General features: G+C 37.5%; 1 protein-coding gene across 4 annotated transcripts in view; it reads left to right on the forward strand.

The window, feature by feature from the left end:
* LOC149028883 (uncharacterized) overlaps positions 1-16,074 on the forward strand; it is a 56,043-nt gene that overhangs the window by 15,973 nt on the left and 23,996 nt on the right. For all 4 annotated transcript variants that reach the window (XM_089139274.1, XM_089139279.1, XM_089139267.1 and 1 more), the window contains exon 3: positions 1,610-1,867. In XM_089139274.1, the coding sequence (XP_088995400.1) occupies positions 1,610-1,867 (258 nt within the window). The remainder of the gene's footprint in view (positions 1-1,609; positions 1,868-16,074) is intronic.

The raw sequence follows: 16,074 nt of genomic DNA on the forward strand, positions 1-16,074 counted from the left end.
AATCACAGCAACTTACCTCAGTCATGGATGCCAAAACTCAATCATGCAGAATTTGATTGACTTGAAACCTTAAGTGAAAAATCACAACAACTTATATCCTTTTCTGGGTGAGTAGGGAAACCAATAACAGATTCTGATTTTGACTTCACAGACCCATTTGTATGTTGGTTTGAGATTGAGATGATTAAGTTTGCTAAACAACAGGTCCTTGGCTCCTAATGCTAAGTAGAATGGTTAAAGAACTGGTTGGGGTCAATTTAGATGCGGTTGGTTGCTGGAATTGCTGGAAAATATAAACCAGGAAAAGTTTCAGGAATTCAAAGGGGATAAGACAGAAAGTGTGGGAAAAAGGAAGAAATTGAAGAGACAAAGCATGAACTTTGCATTTGCAGCTCCTGGCAGCAAATACCAAATAATTTTTCATTCTACTCTTCAAATCTAAATTGTGTATTATTACATGGTGTGATATAAAACTTAGCAAAGAAATCCTAATCATGGTTTGAGATCTCACGATATATCTTGGTCTTGTGAAAAACTGAGATGAGATCATATGCGAAATACGATTAAAAAGGTAGAGATCTTGGTATATATTCTCTCAACTCAATTGAGTTGAGATATTTCATATTTGGACTTGATCTCAACAAGGTTTTGACTTTCTAGCCTCGTTACTGCTGCTTCTCTGGAAGTCAGCTACTTGCCGGATTTTTTTTCGAGAATTCCTACTTGACTTTATTAACAATACTCCTATAATATCTACAACAACGATTGAAGAGGTTTTCAATCAAATTTTCAAGAAAGGTGAAAATTTCATCCCAAATTTGAAAATTTGAAAATTTATGTCCTATGCTTGTTCTGTGCATGTTGATTAAACACGTAGTAAATAACTTGATCTGATCTTAAATTCTTCAGCGCAATAGTTTCAAACAACGGTCAAATTTTGGAACTTGGATTTACAATTGTTTTTTCATCAATTTGAAGCCACCATTGTGTTCAAAAGGCTTAAAATAGGCTGGTGAGCAATTTTCAGGCCCAAAAGACCTTAAAAGTCACCTAGATGGGTCACCAAGTTGGGCCGAAATGGGAGGAAAATTTTCCTCCAACTTGCTGAGATCTTGTGAGTTGCGAGATCTCAGCATTTTGGCCCACCAAGAAGGCTTCAGATATTTGAGTTCTTGAACCATGGAATAAGAAGACCTTGAGTTATATGAACTGCTTGGTAATGTGGCACTTCTAATTTTTGCAATGTGGAAGGATGAGGTTACCATTTCAATATATTCTTTATCTGAAGATTCTGAACAAGCCACTGACGCAGAAAATCATGGTGCAACAGAATTAAATGTGAAAAGATTTTCTTCTTACTTTGTTGATGATTTTTATTGTGTCAGATAAGTGTCTTGCAAGTTGTCATCCTTGGTTAGATTTAGCTGTCTACATTATGGTCTTATAGCTTTTTGATGTTCTTAATGCCTTGTTTATGTTATCTGAATCACAATTGCCAATCTAGCTTGCACATTTTAATTTGTTTCTTGTTGTCTTCCTGACAGTTGAAAGAAATCTTCAGATTATAGTTCTGGAATTGAAGCATTCTAAGTTGTCGTATTCTTTTCAGGTGGACAATTTTCTCCACGCAGACATGCATCCTGGAAATATCCTTGTACGGGTTGGTCATAGCAAATCTTTGCGTAAACCCAAGCCTCATGTAATTTTCCTAGATGTAGGCATGACTACTGAGTTATCTAAGAGTGATCGAGAAAATTTACTTGAGTTCTTCAAGTCTGTTGTCCTTCGAGATGGCCGTACTGCTGCGGAATGCACTTTGAGATTATCAAGGCAACAGAATTGTCCGAATCCTAAGGCCTTCATTGAGGTTAGTGGTTACAGCACATTGGAGCATGAGTTAATATGTTAGTATAACCAAACTCTGAAAAACACATTTATATTTTGTCCAATCTGAAAATCCATGTTATCTGTAGTCTGATATGAAATTCTTCCAAATTGTTGGGTGCTTCTTAAGATTGTATACTTGTGGGTATTGCTATTGCTTTTGTGGGTTGCAACTGCTGCAAGAGGCAGCCTGGTTTGGTAATGTGGCGAGTTTTTGTTGGTTTGATGGAGCATCTTAATGCAACCTAGAATGAAGAAGATAAGGGATCAAGAAAAATTTCCCCTCTTTTAAAAAGTAGGTTTACTATTCATGCCAAGAGTACTCAAGTTATTGTTCACATGAATATGGATTGGGGGTAGACACAGACAACTGGTGTGAAGATTAGCTGCTGGATATTGGTGAAATTTTCTACAAAAATCTGCCATTAGTTTGGTTTCTATCTTAGTGTTATAAACTATATTTTATTTCCTTGCAATAGAATTGTAGGTAGTTGCCAATGCAGAGCTGTTCTAGTGGTTGAAACCAACACCTCTTAGTGAAGAGGTCGTGGGTTCGACTCTCGTTGAGGCATATTAATATCCCCATTCCCCGACTTAATAAAGCCCCTTTGTACCAAAAGAAAAAAAGAATTGTAGGTATTTTCTAATGTCAGTTTGTTACTATTTTAGGACTTCCAATGATTTATTATAAGTTCCTATTTTAATTGCTTGGTTTCTATGTTTGAGACTTGCTACTTTTATAAATTTGTGATTGTGAAAAAGCAACAACTTATCCCAACTAAAAGGGGTCAGCTACATGGATCCTTGCTTTTAATTAGCTCTGTTTGAGGCGTTACGAGATTCAAGGCCTATGTGATGGATATCCTTGCTCATCACTTCTCCTAGGGTTATTTTAGGTCTGCCTCTAGCTCTTTTAGTTCCTTGAATTTGGATTAAAGCACTCCTTCGTATGGTTGCATTTCAAGGCCTCTATTGAACATGGCCTTACCACCTCAAAAGACTTTCTTGTATCGTATCATTTATTAGAACTACTACCAAATTAGCTCTAATATTATCATTACTCACCCTTACTAGTTTGCTACTCATCCATCTTTTCATCCTCATATTTGCTACACTAAGTTTATCACATTATGGTTCTTGACAGCTCAACACACTGCACCTAAAATAATTACTGCAAAATCTCCTTCTTGCCAAGTTTGACCACCTCATTATTTCTCCTGAACATGACCGAGTTACGAACTAGATTTTCTATTTTTCGTTCCACTTAACTTAAAACCATTTGATTCCAAAGTTGATATCTGTTGCTCTAACTTGGCCTCAATTTCTACTTGTGTCTCATCTACCAAAGACCATATGATATGAACAACTGTCTACCTTTGGCCGAAACCCTTGTGTGGGCCCCAAGGCCCCATCCAAGTGGCACACCTAGGGCTGGCCAAACCCCTAAAAAGTGGCGACTTGGTCATTTTCTAGCGCTAATTAGCTGCTGATTTTAACGTCAGATTTTAATTTTCTCAGACCAATCATGTTTTGAAGTCTTAGTTTGAACTCAGTAGTAAAGTTCCAGTGTCATAGGGAGTCTTTTCTTTTGAGTAGGACTCTTTGTGAATAACTAGATCTTTTATTTTAAGGCAAGTTCTTTTGTTTTATGTGGTTGTTATTTAATTGTAAAGGTTATCCTATCTTATGGAGGAAACCCAGTTGAGTCTAAGTTGGTTTCCAATTAGAGTTAGATTATTTCTTTCTTGATGTAATGCTATACATAAGTCATTCTTTTCTTTGTAAAGACAGTCCGCTTTGAATGAAGAATTGAAGAACTTTCGTGTAAAAATTGGTTGTGGTCTTCTTGGGAGGGCCACGGCAGATTTCAAGTAGTCTTGCCTTCAATTGCAGCATCTTTGTTCAAGAACCAGTAGTCTTCTTCCACTTCCAGCACCCCTTCAAGTAAGTACACACTCCAGCCCCCTTCCCCTCATCCCTAACTGATCGCATCACTCCCCCTCCCCTTCCCTCTCTTGTAGTACTTTGGAAAAACCACCCCACCCCATTGGAGCCCCTTAATTCCTCTCCCTTCCTCCTGTCACCCCCCTCCCCCCAAGAGACCCTCCCTAACCCCTTGCGACACACCCAAACCCTCCCCCACCTTATTCAAAACAGACCAAAATATTCCCTTCCTTATTCAAAACAGACCAAAATATTCCCTTCCCTTATTCTATCAACCCTAGGGTAAATTTTGTCTTCCAAGATCATCCAATGGGAGTTTAGTAAAATGCTAGCATCTTTCCAATCTTTTCAAAACTGTTCCCTTAGGTTTTTCAAGTTATTTTAAAATCACCCATTAGGTTTTGAGACATATCTGCAGGTTTTGTTGAAAGATTTTGGCTAAACCCTAAATTTTAGGGAATCCTTCCAAGAAACCCTAACCCTAAAATTTGGTTTACATCACCATATCATCAGCAAAGAGCATACACCAAGAAACCTCATCTTGAATATCTTTGGTTAAATTCCATTATCAATGCAAATAAATAAGGGCATAAAGTGATCCTTGATGTGTTCCAATTGTAATCGAGAATTCACACTATCTTTGCCCTCGCATCATTCTTACTCTTGTCACTTTATATACAGGGGTAGAGCCAGGACTGAACATTGGGGGGGGGCAATATATGTGGGCCAATGCGGGACCCACTGTGGGTCCCATCTCAGAATATTTTATTATATTTTGACGTGTGGGGTCTACGTTACAACTTTAGGTAAATTAATAGGAGGACTAAAATATAGATAACACAATTATAACTAAATTATAAAAATATATTAAAATAAAGTAGGGGCTAAAATTGTGGGAGAAAAACTTTGAAAAATCATGAAAGACAAAGGTGAAAAAGAAATTGTGGGAGAAATTATAGGAAAAAAGATAGATTCGAAGTCTATTAACTAAATATAGGATAAACACTCAATATATCGTAAATTAATTACAAAAAATCAATAATTATGATTAGATATAATAATATTAATGGCAGAAATTTAAACATCCAACTAATAAAACTTAAACTTTAAATCGCTATTAGTAGGAATTGAAACTTTATAAGAAAGTTTAGGGATTCAAAAATAAAATTAAATGATTACGATTAGATATGATAAAATTGATGGCTGAAATTATAAACGAGATTTAAATTTCCATTAATAGGAAATGAAATTTTAGGAGAAAGTTTAAGGATTAAAAAAAAAAAAAATCAATGATTATGATTAGATTTGATAAAATCAATGGCTGAATTCTAACGAGATTTAAATTGCTATTAGCAGAATCAAATTTTAGGAGAAAGAAAGAACAACTTAATAAAAAAATAAACAATATTATGCTTTATGAAAAGAATACTAGAAAAATCGTGAGTGTGAGAGAGAGAGAGAGGAATAATTTGAGAAAGAGAGAGTGAATACCTGATAGCTGTGGAGAAGATTTAGGAAAATTCCAATGTCTACCAAATACTCTAATATTTTGTGAGACGTGTGGGAAAAAAAAGAGAGAAAAAAGAGGAGATTCATGAGAGAATAAATAGGAATGAAAATACGAGAGAGAATATAGGGAGAAATTCATGGATCGTGAGTTAGTTTTTAATTAGAATTTAACTTTTTATTCCTTAAACTAGGGGTTTAATGATAACCATTAGGTAATGATTAAGAATGACATTTGTACCCATCATCTTAATCTTAAAATTTTATTTTTAATTTTTGAAGGGGGGCCAAATAGTGGTATTTCACACGTAAAGTGAACGAAATAAGGAAAAAATATAGGGATTTTAAAATTAAAAAAATCCGGAGGGGCCATGGTCGCCCGGCCCCAACGTGGCTCCGCCCACTGTTTATATATATGTGTGTGTATATATATATATATATATATATATATATATATATATACACACGTAACGATGTTCACCTATTTACTTGGAACATTTCTTTGTTGAAATACTTGCCAAATTAACTCTCTAAGGACTCTATCATAGGCTGTTTCTAGGTCAATGATGACCATATGAATATCCTTTTTACACTCTGTATAACTTTCCATAAGTCTTCTAATTAGATAAATAGCAACCTGTAGATCTTGGCATATAACCAAGTTGGTTCGCCGTAAGTTTTCTTTGATAAGAAAATGATTTATTGAGGAGGCAAAGCCGAGGAAGAGAGGTACAAAGAGACTGCAACCAAGAAGAGAAAATGGGCTAAGGAGTCGAAGCTGCCACTGACTTGACCCTCCAGACTAGGTGATCGGCGATGCCGTTGATCTGCCTAGAAATATGAAGGAACAAGATTCAAAGTGCTGGCCCATGTCCCAAATAACTAGGATAATGGGCCCAACATCTTGGGGAGGGGGAGAATAGAGCCATTTACAAGCCTAACTATCTTTTTTACAATCAGATTCAAAGATTCCAATGTCGACCTCTTCTGCTATGGTATGGAGGACTGCCAACCTTAGTGCCTGTGCCTCAGCCATCAGAGCTGAAATTGCAAAGCTGGGCTCTGAGATTGCTAGAATAGGATCTCCTCTAAAGTCTCTAATAACGAAGCCCAAACCTGCACACCCGGAGCTCTCATCAAAAGTGGCATCAGAGTTTATTTTATGGGCTCCCCGCGGTGGACACCATTGGTTGAGGATCGTAGGGGCCTCCTTTGGATGGGCTGGGCTTGAAATTTCCTTTTGGGCTTGCACAAACTCCTCTGCTAATCTCCAGGCCTCAAGATCCACTTCTATGGGGTCCAAGCCCATTGATTAAAGGCCCGATCATTTCAGGCTCTCCAAATGGTTCAGCCTTGTAAATGCTAGCTGAGATAAATATATTCCTTTCCTGCTCTGAAGAGAACTGTTTAGCCTGAATATAATCCAACCACCCATTCAAAGATATATTAGATTCTCCCCAACCTTTGAAGCTCAATGGGCTAGTGAACCAGGCAGCTTGTGCAAAGTTGCAATAAAAGAAAATGTGGTTTGTGTTTTCAACCTCTAACCCACACCTTGACAGCTGGGATTGGTAATAAAATTTCTCCTCCTCGTATGCTCTTCAGTGGGTAAACTGCATGCTATAGCTCTCCATATCAGAAATTTTAATTTTGGTGCGACATGCAATTTCCAAATGAATTTTGAGGTCCCTTCTGGAATTAGTTTCCAAGAGTGCATATCTGAAGCTGGGTCCGCCTCAACATTTCTTTCCTCAAACTCCTCCCAAACTCTAAAATAGGCTGCTTTGACAGTGACCAAACCGTTTTTAGAGCCCATCCAAATTAGGTAATCCTTAGGGGGGAAAAGCCTCAATTGGATTTTGAGAATTTCTTGAACTACTTGTGGAGGGAACCATTCATTCAAAAATTCCACATTCCGACAGTTCGCCCCTTGGCTAATGAGCTGATCCACCAATTCGAGAGGGCACTTTATGGGTCTTGCCATCCCGATTGTAAAACCGTCTATAGTTGGGATCCATTTCTTATTCCAAATGCTTATGGTTGAACCTGTTTCAACATGCCACACAAAATGCTTCTGTAAAAACTTCAAGCCCTCAGGTATACTTTTCCAGGCCCATGAATATTGGGCTTTTTTCTCCACCTCAAAAATAGAAGAATGAGGAAAATAGATAGCCTTGTAGAAACAGGCCCATGGAGAACTTGGTTCTTTCCATATTCTTGCTGCCACTTTCATTAATAGTGCTATGTTTTGATGTTCAGATTTCTTAATGCCCAGCCCCCCTTTGTTCTTTGGTCTACACAGTTGATTCCAACTTCCAAGAGACCCGGTGGGTTTTGCTTTTACCCTAAAAGAAGTTTGCTGATACCCTTAATATGCTCATGGAGTGATTTGGGCAATTTCAATTGTGTACTGGCATATTGGGGTAGGGCAAACATAACTGACATTAGTAGGCGATCTCGTCCTGCTTGAGATAGAAATTTCAGCTTCCAGCTTTCCATCCTCTGTGTCACTCTGTAAGAAATTTCCTGGAATGTTTGCTTCTTTGATGCCCCAACTTCAGATGGAAGACCTAGGTATTTCGTTGGTCCCTTCGATGCCCCACCTCCTGAACTTTATGTGGGTTTTTGGGCTAAAAAGGAGATTTGACATTTTTAGATTAATTGCTTGCCTACTTGCCCTATACTATAGCTCTAGGCTTGCTTTGAGGTAACATACTTCTTCCAACTTTACTTCTGAAAAGAGCAAACAGTCGTTAGCAAATATTAGATGAACTATTGATGGAGCCTTATTTACCTCTGATAAGACCCAATTTCTCAGCTTGTTTCATATGGAACTCAAACCCTGGGTAGATAAAATAAACAAGGCTGGTGACAGGGGATCCCCTTGTCTAATACCTCTTGTGGGGGTTATTTGGGAACTGATGTGCATGGTTATCAAAGCGTCTGCCTAGGCAGCAAAGCGGTTTTTGAACCGCTTAAATTGTTGCTGCTTAACTAACGGGCTGATTTCTTGCCGCTTTTTTGCTTAGGCACTATCGCTTTGCCACCTTTTGTGCCATATTGCTGCATAGATGCTAAAGTAACCGTTTTTTTTACATTTTGTAATTTGTGCATATTATTTTTTCTTTTTTTAATCATAATTTATTCTACAATGCCGTATATAAATTTAAATATGTGAGCCATTTCGGAATCGAGGCCCAAAGTGCCTGTCGACAACAGTATATGAAGCATGACCCATATTCAACATTGATAATCAATGAATCATTAAATAAACAATGACTTGAAAATCGGAATAATGAGATCTATTAATTTATCATGTTGGCATTGTTTGGTTAAAAGAAGGAAAAAATGGATACATAAATTCTAATTACTGATCTATGCACAAGAGTACAAGACACTTATTTGGCGTCACACTATCAAAGAAGTAAGTAAGAATGTAAAATTACTACTTTCATTTTCATTTTTCACATTGATTACTGATATAGTACATATTACATAATTATTGTTGTGAATCTTATGATGCTTGATGAGATGAAGTTATGTTTTTAATATTTTTTTCGATAATTTTTCATAATTGTGATTCTTGAATTTTTTTATTTTCACTTTTATGAATGTGATTGTTGAATGTTTGTTTAGTACTTTAGTTTATTATAAAAAGTATTTGTATTAAAAAGTAATTTAAAAGTAGTTATATTAAAAATATTGACTAAACCGCTTTGGTCACTTTATTGCCGCCTAAGCGCCGCTTAGTCGCCTAATCGCCAAGACGGAGCCCCAATCGCTTTGGTCGCTTTGCCGCTTTAATAACCTTGCTGATGTGGCCATTTAAGGAGCTTATGGGAAATAGATGGTTTCATGTTTCAAATGGGTTTCAACTACTCTCCTCCATAATTCCATAGTATGAGTCAACAGTTTATGCCTCTGCAGCTATAAATATGCCACGCTATAACTATGCCCTTTTATTGCAATAAAGGAGGGACAAATTTCATGCCACCGTCTTTTTAGATACTATGATACAAGGTGCCACCTCTATTTTGCGAAAATATCAACTACTACCCCTAAATCAATAGCTTGAATAAAAAAAGAAAAGTAAAAAGACTATATGACCCCTCACGTCTGTTATAATGCTCAACTTCTTCCATCTCGCAAGGGTGGATTGTCTTCTTCTTCTGTGCTTTAAGGCTTCAAAGATGAACCTACCGACTTAAAAACAGCTCTATTCCCCAAAAAGTATAAATTCAATAAGATAACCCTGCAAATGAATTTGAAATTGATCAGTAACAGTGTTTCATTACTGGGATTACAATCCGTGCGTCACTGGATAATAGGGAAAACCCTGAAAATTCTGGGAGAGATGTTTGATGCCAGGTAGAGAACAATTTAAACAGAAGTCTTTTTGGAAGATATCCTATTACAAGAGAAGAGTTCATAAAAAAGATCCTATTCATGTTGAATTCAGTTAGAGTTTGGAAACTGGTGAGATCTTGCATATCTTGCTTTTTTGTCGGCAGTGATACAAAATTGGAGGTGATATAAAAAAGTAACAAAACTCGACTGGACTGATATCTTGGTCGAGTCAAGATCTCGACTTGAGATTCCAGTTGGACGGGAAGTTCAACCCAAAACACGACTTAAAGGACTCTAGCTTGATTGAGATGAGATATCTCAACTCGGTCTTGCTGAGAGCTCACCGTTTTGCTAGTTTGAGGTATTCTGCTACTACACCTCCAAGCTTTGATTTCTGCCCCATTTTTTTGTTGGAATTTTGGATGAAGAACCTCCTTGGCTCCTCCACATGACAAATACCTTTCTTGGTCGATTTTTTGCGAAGCTTCAAGGCTTTTTCAAGATAGAACTTCAATAAAAGGAAACGATGTTCCCAAATCATTTTTCGTTTTTCTTCTTTGAAATTGAGAATGTGTTGTGTACGATAGGCTATTTTATGGTGCATCTTCAGCATAGTGGTTTCAAACTTAGGATATGAAATGAGACCCACATGTGCAGTACCTTTTCACCAATTTGAAACCACCATTGTTTTTCCAACCATATTGTTTGGTTGTTATTTGAGAACATGTGATCCTCTTGGCCCATGGCTGTTTTTATCCTAGAAGGCCTGATATTAGCTGGAAGGCAAGTCTTAGCCCCATAAGACATTGTGGAAATAATTGAATCCTTAGATGATCATGAGCCCTAAGCTTCTTATTTATAATAATGTGAAATGTACAATTACATAATTACCCTCACTAAATAACTGAATAATAATAACTTGAACCACAACTTATAATTAAACCAACTCACAAATAAACCAAACCAACCAACACTCCCCCTCAAGTTGAGGCATAGATGTTAATCATGCCCAACTTGCTAAAAATAGGGTAGAAGTCTCCTTCCTTCAGTCCTTTAGTAAAAATGTCAGCAACTTGATCTCCATATCTCACAAAAGGCATGCATATCAGCCCTTGCTCCAACTTTCCTTTGACATAAAATCTATCTCACTACGTTTTGTAAGATCATGTTACACAAAATTATTGGCTATACTGATGGCAACGTTGTTGTCATAATGCAACATCATGGGACTCGTAACAGGAAACCCAATATCTTATAATAGATCTTTTCAGCCATAAAAGTTCACATACTCTTAAAGCCATGGATCTATATTCGGCCTCTGTACTAGACAATGACACCACATTTTGCTTCTTATTTATCCAAGTTACTAGATTGCCCCCAACAAATGTACAATATCTGATATTGATTTTCTGTCAGGTGAACTAGCCCAATTAGCATCTGTATAAAACTTCCACTTTCAAATTATCTGAGGGTGACAAAAGTATTCCCTTTCCTGGCGTGGACTTCAAATACTGAAGTATTCTAGTAATAGCATTCATATGAGTCAAGTATGGGTCATACATAAACTGGCTCACTAGGCTTACTGAAAAGCAATGTCTGGTCTAGTGTGAGACAAATAAATCAGTTTTCCAACCAACCTCTGATATCTCCCTTTATTTACTGGGACTCCCTCTTTCTCTTTAAGCTTAATACTTGCTTCAATTGGGGTATCCATGGCTTTACATCCCAACATTTCCACTTACGGAAGTAAGTCTAAGATATACTAGCGTTAGGACAAATAGATGCCTTTTTCTAACCTAGCGACCTCAATTCCTAGGAAATACTTAAGCTTCGCTAGATCTTTAACCTCAAATTCCTTGCCAAGGAAGCTCTTCAGCTTTTGTATTTTTGCCCCATCATTCCTAGTGATGACAATGTCATATACATAGACTATAAGAAGCGTGATGTGAGTTCTTGACCTTTTCACAAAAAGAGTATGGTTAGCATTACTTTTCTTATAACCTATCAATGTCACGGCCTTTTGGAGGCGTCCAAACCAACACCACGGAGATTGCTTCAACCCATAAATCGAACTCTTCAACTGACAAACCTTCCCCTTTGTTTTGCTATCGGAGAATCCATGTGGGATTTCCAAGTAGACATCTTCTTTCAATTCTCCATGCAAAAATGCATTCTTTACATTTAATTGATGTAAATCCCAATCTTGATTCACAACCGCTGATAACAAGACCCTGACTGTATTCAATTTTGCAACAAGAGCAAAGGTCTCTTGATAATCAATTCCATAAGTCTTAGTAAACCCTTTTGCAACCAATCTAGCCTTCAATCTGTTAATTGAACCATCCATGTTTTGTTTTACCACGAACACCCACTTACAATCTACCGGTTGTTTCCCTGGAGGAAGAGTAACGAACTCCCAAGTACCATTCTTCTTCTTACTCTACCATTGTTGCTTTCCAATTTTTATCAGCATAGGCTTCCTACCAAGTCTTTGGAACAGATGCAATAGATAAAGAAGATATGAAGGCTTGGTAGGAGTCAGACAAAGTATCATAGGAAACATATTTAGCTATATGATGCTGAATACATGATCTGATTCATTTTCTAATAGCAATTGGGAGGTCAAAAAAAGATACCTCAGGGATACTTGCAAGACTTGAATCTGGATTCGGAGGCTGGAGTGGTAACATGTCAACCTTCTTTACCTGGTGTTGCTGATTGGTATTCTTCCTCTAATAGGTCTGCACATCCTTGCTTTTGTCAATTTGCCTTTAAAAGACCCAATAGTGTGCCTTACAAGAGTGGTCTCCCCCTGGGTAGGATCCTCACAAGGTTCAGAGGGGGGAAGGGAAGACTAGGTGTTTACATGTATGCTGGCTGAATGCTCCCCCTGTTCAAGAATCACTTCCTAAAACTCTAACTGGGGCTGAATTGGGTTTGGTAGGTCTCTACATGTGACAAGAACATCCAAAGTGGGAAAGAACACCTTTGCTCTTGGAATAATGAGTAGACTCATTAAAGATGACATCCACAGACACTATTGTCCTCCTTGAAGGAGGATGGTAACATTTGTAACCCTTTTGAGTAGCAGAACACCCCAGAAAAATGCAGTGTAGGCCACGAGGTTCCAATTTGCTCTTGTGGGTCAAAGTTCTGACATAACACATGACCAAATATCCTTGGAGGAACTATAAAGGAAGGTGTCCCTTGAAGGACCACACTGGGGCATTTGAAGTCAAGGATTTTACTAGGCATCCCGTTCATGAGGTATGATGCAATGAGAACTGCGTCACTCCAATATTGGTCGGGGAAATTCATGGCAATTAGAAGAAAACGAGCAATCTCTAAGAGATGCTTGTTCTTCCTTTTGACCACTCCATTTTGTGTCGCAGTATCAACACAACTAATCTAGTGTATTATGCTAGAATTAGAGAGACATCTTTGAAAATCTTTGTCACTATACTCAGTTTCATTGTCATGACCTTCACAGTGGCATTGAATTGAGCTTTAACTATGTTATGAAAATCTTAAAAACATCGGAAAGCTTCATTTTTTTTGTTTTAAAAGATAAATACACGTGGAGCGAAAATGACAATCAATAAAAGTAACAAAAAAACGATGGCCAATAACAAATATGCGTCGAAAAGGCCCCCACACATCACTATGAATTAACATAAAAGGAATGGAACTTCTATTATTATTAGAAGGCAAATAACTTGAACGAGTCTGTTTAGCAAAAGCACAAGCTTCACAAAAGAATTCCCTATGACAAGATGAGACTAAATTGGGAAATAGTTTTCTTAGAGTTCCTATAGGGGGATGGCCTAGCCTACGATACCCCTGGTGGAGGGTTGACAAATTGACCTGATGAGGCGTAGCAAGCATTGCAGAAGAAGAGGCTCCATTCAATTCCAACAAGTAGAGTCTGTTGTCTAGTTTATCATGTCCAATTTCCTTCCCCGTTACCAAATCCTGAAAGACACAGTAGGAAGGGAAAAATGTTACCTTACAATTCAAGTCATTGGTAAGACTACTAACGAAAATAAGGTTAGTAGAAAAAGATGGAACATGTAAAATTAAGGACAAAGAAAGGGATGGTGAATGCTGTATGGTTCCCTTTCCAGCAATGGAAGAGTAAGAGCCATCACCTATTCGGACCTTATCTTTTCTTGAGGTAGGTAATTAATTCAAGAAAAGAGAAGCAGAACCTGTCATATGGTATGCCGCTCCAGTATCAATAATCCATGGAGCAGAAATTGAAGAAGCATGGAAGCCTTTAAATACGGTACCTAAAGTAATAAGGTAGGAATTCGTATGTGTAGTTGTGAGGCACTGGAAGAGGCAGCGGCAACTGTAGAAGACTATAGAATGCGCTTTAGAGCAAGCAACTCTTCCTGGTAAAAATCGATATCTGGAGTTGTTGCTGTAGAAACAATTTCTAAATGATGAGCCTTGGGTTTACCCTTCTTTTGAGCCCTTTTTTTGTTCAAAATCAGCAAGCTTTCTATGTAATTTCCAGCATGTGGCTTTGGTATGACAGGGCTTGTTGAACCATATCTTTGACTGATTCTGTTTTGGACACCATACTCACACTCTGAAGAGCATATTTTTCCATTATCAGGTTATGTAGCATAGCCAGATGACGACTCTCCTCACACTGAACAAGTGCATAGGATTGTTCCAGTGTAGGAAAGGGAGAGCGACTCAAAACCTGTACCTGGATCTGATCATACTCCACATTTAATTCAGCAAAAAAAATACACCTGAATTTTGTCAACATATTTCCTGTAGGCAACCACATCATCAGGATTAGTAGGTTGGTAGTCACCATAATGGTCAAACTCTTGCTAGAGAGACCGTAATTCAACATGGTACTGTGCAACTGTCAACTCTTTCTGTGTGGTCTCATGAAGTTTTTTTCGTAGCTCATAGATCTGTGCATCATTCCTCAACTGTCCATAAGTCTCTTTAGTGGCCTTCCAAATTTGGGCTCTGTATCCAACAATAAATATCCCTTGACGAGATTTGGATGCATGGAATTCAAAAGGAACAACATGATAAGAGGGTTGTCTGAAATCCACTTATCCGAAGAATGCCAAGTAGTCAAAAGTTTGGTTATAGTGCCCATAATATGACCGACTAGATCTCTTCCAAGCAATTGTCAAATAGGCGAACGAGACTAGATCAAGTAATTAGTTCCATCGAACTTAATAGAGGGTGATGGAAGGTTGGGATAATTTTCATGACTTGTTAGAATTGCAGAAATATCCGGTGTAGTCATATTTTCAGTCCATTGACCAAAAACAAAAAACAAAAAACAAAAAAAATATATATTGAGGAAGTAAAAAATCGAAGTCGGATTGATCCAAACAAGTTATGATCAAATCTGCTGAAAAAATCTGATCAAACCTGCTATTCTTCAGGCTTCAAACTCTTCTAGAAGAATTTGAAATGTCGCAGGAAGGTGTAAGATTTCAGAAAATATTTCTCTGATCAGCTGTAATTTTCTGATTCAATTTTGCAGTAATTTTCTGATCCTGCATAAAACCTGCTGTTTTTCAGTCTTCAAACTGTTTTAAAAGAATCTGAAACATCGTAGGAGGTGTAAAACTTCAAAAAAATTGTTCTTCATTGTAGTAGAGAAGAGAACATAATCAAGGAGGGGCCGATTGTAAGAAAGAACCCCAAAGGAAGAAGACACAAAGGAGAAAGGAGAGGATGAAGATGTTGTCGATGGCAAAACAGAGAAAGAGAGATAGATAGTCGAGGCGGAAGGAAAAAAGAAAAAAGTCAAGAAAGAGAGAGGCGGAAAAAAGAAAGAGAAGCAAAAAACAAAAAATCTTTTGCCTAGGTTTTTCGATTCTAATTTTCACTTGGCTCTAATGCCATGTGGAAATAATTGAATTCTTAGATGATCAATGTGACCCCTAAGCTTTTTATTTATAATCATGTGAAATATACAAAGTTACATAATTACCCTCACTATAAAACTAAATAATAATAACTTGAACCACAACTTATAATTAAACCAACCCACAAATAAATTGAACCAATCAACAAACACCTAAAACCCACTGAATTGGGAGGAAATTTCTCCCAACTCAGTGAGATTTTCATAAGACCTTAGTTTTTGGCCCTGTGAATGGCCGCCAAAAGTGAGCTCTTGAACCATGGTGTTGGTGCTAGGGAGTTGAAGTTAAATTTCATTGTTTTACTCTAGTTTTGGAATCCATGAGGTTTTTAAGGTTTTTACAAATATAAAGAAGCCATTGCTTCTCAGCCTACAGGGTATTAGTAGCCGCTTCCAGTTGTTGCTTCCTTCCTAAGGGCAGGTTCTACATTACTCCCCGTCCTCCACTAAAAGAAACCACTTCTCGTTTGGGTTGCATGTGT

This window comes from Hakea prostrata, chromosome 1 (genome assembly GCF_041222555.1).
Source record: "Hakea prostrata isolate BN-2017 chromosome 1, UWA_Hpros_2, whole genome shotgun sequence".
Taxonomy (NCBI): domain Eukaryota; kingdom Viridiplantae; phylum Streptophyta; class Magnoliopsida; order Proteales; family Proteaceae; genus Hakea; species Hakea prostrata.